General features: G+C 45.6%; 1 protein-coding gene across 2 annotated transcripts; it reads left to right on the forward strand.

The window, feature by feature from the left end:
* Positions 1–1,758: 1,758 nt before the first annotated feature.
* On the forward strand, positions 1,759–4,652 carry LOC112617760 (protein FRG2-like-2). Of its 2 annotated transcripts, none has more exons than XM_025374455.1 (4): positions 1,759–1,978; positions 2,237–2,317; positions 2,547–2,624; positions 2,949–4,652. In XM_025374455.1, the coding sequence occupies exons 1-4, from the start codon at positions 1,804–1,806 to the stop codon at positions 3,413–3,415; spliced, it is 801 nt and encodes a 266-aa protein (XP_025230240.1). In that variant the 5' UTR covers positions 1,759–1,803; the 3' UTR covers positions 3,416–4,652. The 2 variants fall into 2 exon arrangements, with proteins under 2 accessions (XP_025230240.1, XP_025230241.1); XM_025374456.1 differs by having other exon boundaries at positions 2,240–2,317.
* Positions 4,653–6,413: the final 1,761 nt, after the last annotated feature.

Consider the following 6,413-nt stretch of genomic DNA (forward strand, 5'->3'; position numbering starts at 1 on the left):
AAATACTTTCTTAGAGTAAAATATTCTCATATCTTGAGATGGCACTGGTTAAAAACAGCAAAGATTTGCAAGTCGGTGTCTTATCAAGTACTTACTTATCAAGTAAGTAGCAGATCCCTCTTCACACCTTTACAGAGTTATCCAAAAAGCAGTAATTTACACAAGAGCAGACAATTTTCGTAGCTTTCTATTGAGTTTATATGTTAATATTGTTATAGAATTTAACTCAATTTTCTTATAAAATTACCTGATCAAATTTTATATGATATTATGATATCATAATATATCAAAATTTATTTAGATGTCAAATAAATTTTATATATCATAATATTATACAATATAACGATATTATAAGTTCCATTTACACTCAGATAATTTCACTAGGCAGTGTCTGTCAACCACTAATATCTTTTTTGGTTCCACTACTTGCACAGATAGCACAGCTGGGAAAACACAGACTCACCCAACACAGTCTCTTCCCTGCTTCTTTCTCCTCCTCAGGGAATCAGCTCATCAGTCAATCAAGTCATCTGGGACTGGAGACTGAGTACTCCCTAACACAGAAGGTCTCATTCCTGCATGCTTTCCTCAGCAGACGGGGAGACAAGAAGGAAAACTTCTTGTTGGCTGAACAGGTTTCTCCTTCCTGCCGCTTCTTAGAGCCTCAACAAAAAGTTTCTTGCTGAAGTTCTACTGGGGACCTAGACACAGTTAAGGAGAGACTTTTTCAGGATCCTGTCATAGTGACAAGAAAACAAAGAACCGGGAACATGTCCCAGCAAGTGTTTCAGCCAGGAAACACTTGCTGGGACATGAACTAACCCTTCTGTAGTCTGAGGGCTCTGACCAGCAGAGACAGACTCTGCTGCAGTAGGAAGGGATGAGGCCGCTGTTCTGAACCTACAGCTCCACCACACCTTGGCCTGTCTCACTGAGGCAATTTTGAGAGGCTGCCCTGGAATATGTCTTGATGGTGGATGTTGAGAAATAATGTGGGCTTTGATGGGATTCGGGTGGTGTCTGCTGTGTGAAGACAGGAGCTGAATGTTCAGAATCTAGGCTGTTTTTCTTGTGATCAGTTGGGTTACCTGTTTGGAACCAAGTCCATTTTTACTAGGGAGGCTGAATAAATTCCACAGAACACAGTGGTGCTCCCAGGATGACTGAGGCAGGGTGAGAAAGGGGAAATGTTTTTCCACCTAGACATTTTGCTACCTCAGGAATCAAGGGCTGATTAGGTTAGCACTGGCTCTAATCTAATCAATTCAATTTTATTGCATTTGATCTAATTATCTTCCCCATTTTTAAGGTAGGATGGGCCGTTTCATTTGGTATTTATTTTTCTTTGCATTTTTATTTCATCATATATGTGTGGATCTAATACAATCAACCATAATTTGACATTTGTTGCTTCCAAGCATTTAAGAAATTATAATATCTATGTATACAATGTTAACACTACGTATAATAAATTCTCTTTCTGTGCAAAATATAACTGAGACAGAAATCGGAAGACATGATTTCCCGATCTTCTTCTGATCCCTGTGCTCCCGGTTCTTTGTTTTCTTGTCACTATGACAGGATCCTGAAAAAGTCTCTCCTTAACTGTGTCTAGGCCCCCAGTAGAACTACAGCAAGAAACTTCTTTTTGAGGCTCTAAGAAGCGGCAGGAAGGGGAAACCTGTTCAGCCAATAAGAGTCAGCCACGCCCAGCCGAGGGACGTATAAAGGCAGGTCCAGCGGAATAACCCGCAGTCCGCCTTTGGACTTGAAAGAGCGGCCTTCTTTCGCTTGAGCGTCAACATGGGAAAGGGAAATGAAGACCCCAATCTCCACTGCTCCTCCATCCAGCGCCCCACTGACCAGCCCCCTTCCCCACAGATCTTTACAGAAAGGGGCCCAGATGAGAAGAAACCATTCAAAGGAAAAGGCAAGACGACCTCCTCCCATTCCCGTGAGAAGCACATACAAAGGCAAGGTAAGGCCTTGGGCTGCTCCCATGGAGGCTGGAAGGAGAGTTGGAATCAGGGATACTGAGCCATGTGTCTTTAGTAGGGTTTTATTTTGAGATTTGGGGATGGGAAATGGCTTGGTGCCCTCAGGGGACTTTGAGAAATGTGTCCACTCGTGATGCTGGCAGAACTTCACATGAAGGACTCATCTGCAAAAACTCATCAGAGAGAGACTATGGGACTCTGCCTGGGGAGAGGTGAGTCATCTAAACTTCCTTTTGCAGCAGGATCGGAGCCCAATCCAAACAAGGAGGAGAATTCTGAGGAAACCAAGCTCAAGGCCGGGAACAGCACTGCTGGATCCGGTAAGATTTGACTCTTTCCAGGCAAGAAGGGACAGGGCAGCAACACTGGTTCCCCTGGCCAGAAAACAGGGAGCTCCTTGGCAGCCAGGGCGGTGCAGATCCTGGACACTGGAGAACAGAAGAGAGCTGGGGTTTGGTGGGAACCTGAGCTCCTGTGTGTCCAGGATGGACTAGGAATTTCAGGGTGTTCAGTTGGAGGCACTTTCTCAAACTCTCATTGTATTCACAGAACCAGAGTCCAGCTCATACCGGGAAAACTGCAGGAAAAGAAAAATCAGTTCCAAGGACAGCTGCCAAGACAGAGCAGGTAGAATCTTGGTGTTTTTTGTTGGTGGTGGTAGTGGTGGGTTTTTTTGTTTTTGGTTTGCCCCAAAAGGTAAATAATCAGGAAACTTTTATACGAGGCTTGAGAGGAAAGGGAGTTACTTACTGACAAGTAAATTTTTGAGAGCTTAGCACTCTGAGAATATTTGGGGACTTACAAGGGGTTCAACCTCACTTCATTCCAGTGCTGAGATGGTCAGGAAGGAGTGGGAGAGACAAGTGGGGTTCACCTGGGTGCACAGGGGGTTCTGGAAATGAGGGTCTGTGGGGACTGCTCTGGCGAGTCTCTCACTTGTTTTCTTTGCAGGGAACTGTCCAGAAGAAGAGTGCAGCTTGCCGCTGAAAAAAAAATCAAGATCCTCCACTGCTGTGCACAACAGTGAAATCCAGGAGACCTGTGATGGCCACCATGGGGGACATTCCAGGGCTTGCACTGGGCGCAGCCAGCGGCACACGTCTCGGGCCCTAGGAGTCCAAACACCGTCACTTCGAAAAAGCTTGGTGACCTCTGTGCGAGCTATGTCGGAGGCTATTTATCAAGACCTAGCCCAGGTGTGGGCACAGCAGATCCGTTCTCCACTGACCTGGGAGCAGCTCACACTGCTCACTCAGCTCCGGGGGCCTCTGTGTGCCCAGGTGCAGACCTTGTATTCCATGTCCACCCAGGCAGCTTATGTCTTCCCTGCTGAGGGCTGGCTTGTCCCAGCCACACTGCCTGGTCCTGGGGATTCAGCCCTGGATAGAGAAGCCCATCCCTGGGCGGGAGATAACTGAGCCTGTCAGTGGATCAGATGAGGCTGAGCTGGGAGCACCCTGACCCTATTCAGCAGAGGATGCATCTCTGGGAATGAGAACAAGGACCTGTTACTTCTCAGATTCTTCCAGATGACCAGCAGTGACAATTTTGGATGCACTGTGTTAATAAATGACAGAACTTGAAGAAGTCATAGGAAAGAAACTTGAGTGGCATACTCAGAATTGTGAGCCCTCCATTTTGCAGAGCACTAAGGCTACAGACAAATTTTATATTTCATGTTAGACATTTGATGCCTTTCGGATGTCTGATGACAGTCGTGCATCTCTGTATAATCAGAAAAATATTAGAATGTAATCATGTGAATTTGCGTATTTTAGATTGTAGAAAAGTAAATATAAGATTATATGCTTTTTTTTTTTTTTTTTTTTTTTTGAGAGACAGTCTTGCTATGTTACCCAGGATGGAGTGCAGTGGCACAATCCTAGCTCACTGCAACCTCCGTTTCCTGGGTTCAAACAATTCTCATGCCTCAGCCTCCCAAGTAGCTGGGACTACAGGCAGGTACCACCATGCCTGGCTGAGTTTTTTTCTTGTTTTGTTAGTAGAGACAGAGTTTTGTCACATTGACCAGGTTGGCCTCAAACTCAAGTGATCCGCCAGCCTCCACCTCCCAGTGTACTGGGATTACAGGCATGAGCCGCCTTACGAAGAAATTGCTTCTCTTTTAATTCAGAAAAGGTTATAGGCTCTCACTCTTCCAGCCTGAACCCATGGAGTACTAATATCCACAAACCATTAATAGTACTCCCTGTGGGAAAATGTCTATACATTTTTACAGTTTGATATAAGTATAGTAAAATTAATATGCAAGCTATTTACTTTTAATATTTCTACATAAAATTTAAGTCAAGATCTATTAAATGGTAAATGATTGTACTTATTTATTCACCTGCCTCATGTTTTATTTCTTTTTAAATATCCTAAATTTAAATTTTATTGTATTTTATACATTTCAATTGATTGTACTGTATTGCAGGATATGGAGATTTCATCACATACTACAGCATAGTGTATTTTGTTATATTTGACGTACATTCTGGTATTTTGTACTGAGATCATACAATCTTTCATTATCTAGGAGTATTAATTACTTGTTTGGTTGCTTTATAATTTTCATTTTATGTAATAATGAAATAAACGTTAATGTTGTTTGGAATTTTAAATTTCTTTCATATATAATTTGTGTCTAATAAAGATGTGAAAAAGAGAATGTCTTATCTTCACTTCTGCGTCATCCTAACCCTGACCTCACCACAGCCCACAGCTCTTGTCATAGTCCGGGGACAGTGTTCCGTTACTACAGGAAATGGGGCCAGTTCAATGGGAATACACAGATAGCAATTGGAGACATAGAGATTTTATCCTCCATCACTGCGATAGAAAATAACCACAGTCATGTGAGTCACACAATTTTCGGGTTGACACTGCTTACGAGTTATGCTTACACTATGCTGTAGAATAACTCTGACATAAATTTATGTATATTAAATAAATGCACATACATAAATAACGTGTCTAAATAACAATGAACGTATCTTAATGAAAATGAACTTTATTGCTTAAAAAGTTAACACACGAATACACACAATGGGATCATAAAATGTTGAAAAATAGAGATGGGGAGAGGAACACAGACATAGAGAAAGGGAGGAACGGAGCTAGAAAAGGACAGATGGACAGAGGGACATCGGAAAGGAGAAAGTGGGGAGAGGGTGAGGAAGGGAAGTAGGGAGTGGGGAGGGAGGAAGGGAAGGACAGAGGGAGAAAGGGAGGCAGAGACAGAGAGAGGAAGGCAGAGAGAAAAGCGGTCTTCTGCCTCCAGGACCAGCAGGACCTTGCACTCCGGGAAAATGTTGGGTGCCCGATGCGGGCTAAGGGCTCCGCCCACAGCTGCGTCGGCCTGCGGGGCGCTCACCGGCCCCGCGGATCCCCAGTCTGGGTCACTTCATCCCGGAGCAATTCAGACGAATTCCGTCTCCCAAGGAATGAGCGAATTGCCCAGAGAGCAATGAGCCGAGACTCAGGTGATTGTCCGCTTTTCATCCACATGGTTCACAGATGACATAGCCCCACGTTGAGCCTGCAACAGAGCGCGAGGCCGATAGTCCCATCCGCGCAGGAGTCGCACTCAGGCCGACTGAAGCGTGGTTTCGGGTTCCACGTTCCTTTGCCCTCTGCAAGGGGGCCTGTTGGTCACGTGTCTCTGGCCCCCGAAGATCGTGTTGACTGTTTGTTTCCCGAGCTCTGCGGGGACACAGAAACCTGCAGGGAAGCGTGGAAAAGCAGCGCCGTGTCTTCGCTCTCCTTTCGTTTCCAAACAGGCCACAGTGGAGACTCCCCTTGTCGCACGAAACAGGAATCCGTCGTCAGACCTTGATGCTCCGCACGTTTCTTTTCTCTGTGGTTTCGCTCTCGTTTTCTACATGAAAATGAACGAGATCCACACACCTGCGTGTGTGAGACTATCACGGCAAAGGCGACACCCACAGGCATTGCCGCCTTCACGGAAAGGGCCTGGAAAACTCAAGACTGTCATGGAGGTTCAGTTCCACGCTCCACCCTTCAGGGTGGCTTCTCCCTGAAAACGTGTACGAGTCAAGACAGCGGCTTCCAGTTTCCATAGAATCACTGGAGAACCCCAGAGAGCCAGCTCCGAAGCCCCTCTTTCCCCTCCAATCTGGCCTTGCACCCACCCACCCCACAAGGCCCTGGTCCCTGTGGTTTTCTGCTTCTTTTTTTTTTTTTTTTTTTTTTTTGAGACGGAGTCTCGCGCTGTCTCCCAGGCTGGAGTGCAGTGGCGCGATCTCGGCTCACTGCAAGCTCCGCCTCCCGGGTTCCTGCCATTCTCCTGCCTCAGCCTCCCAAGTAGCTGGGACTACAGGCACCTGCCACCGCACCCGGCTAATTTTTTGTATTTTTAGTAGAGACGGGGTTTCACCATGGTCTCGATCTCCT

This window comes from Theropithecus gelada, unplaced genomic scaffold (genome assembly GCF_003255815.1).
Source record: "Theropithecus gelada isolate Dixy unplaced genomic scaffold, Tgel_1.0 HiC_scaffold_400, whole genome shotgun sequence".
Classification (NCBI taxonomy): Eukaryota; Metazoa; Chordata; class Mammalia; order Primates; family Cercopithecidae; genus Theropithecus; species Theropithecus gelada.

Coding starts and splice junctions, on each gene's coding strand:
- LOC112617760 (XM_025374455.1), top strand. CDS start 1,804: ATGGGAAAGGGAAATGAAGACCCCAATCTCCACTGCTCCTCCATCCAG. Junction 1,979..2,236: donor GAAGCACATACAAAGGCAAG/GTAAGGCCTTGG, acceptor TTCCTTTTGCAG/CAGGATCGGAGCCCAATCCA. Junction 2,625..2,948: donor CAGCTGCCAAGACAGAGCAG/GTAGAATCTTGG, acceptor TTTTCTTTGCAG/GGAACTGTCCAGAAGAAGAG.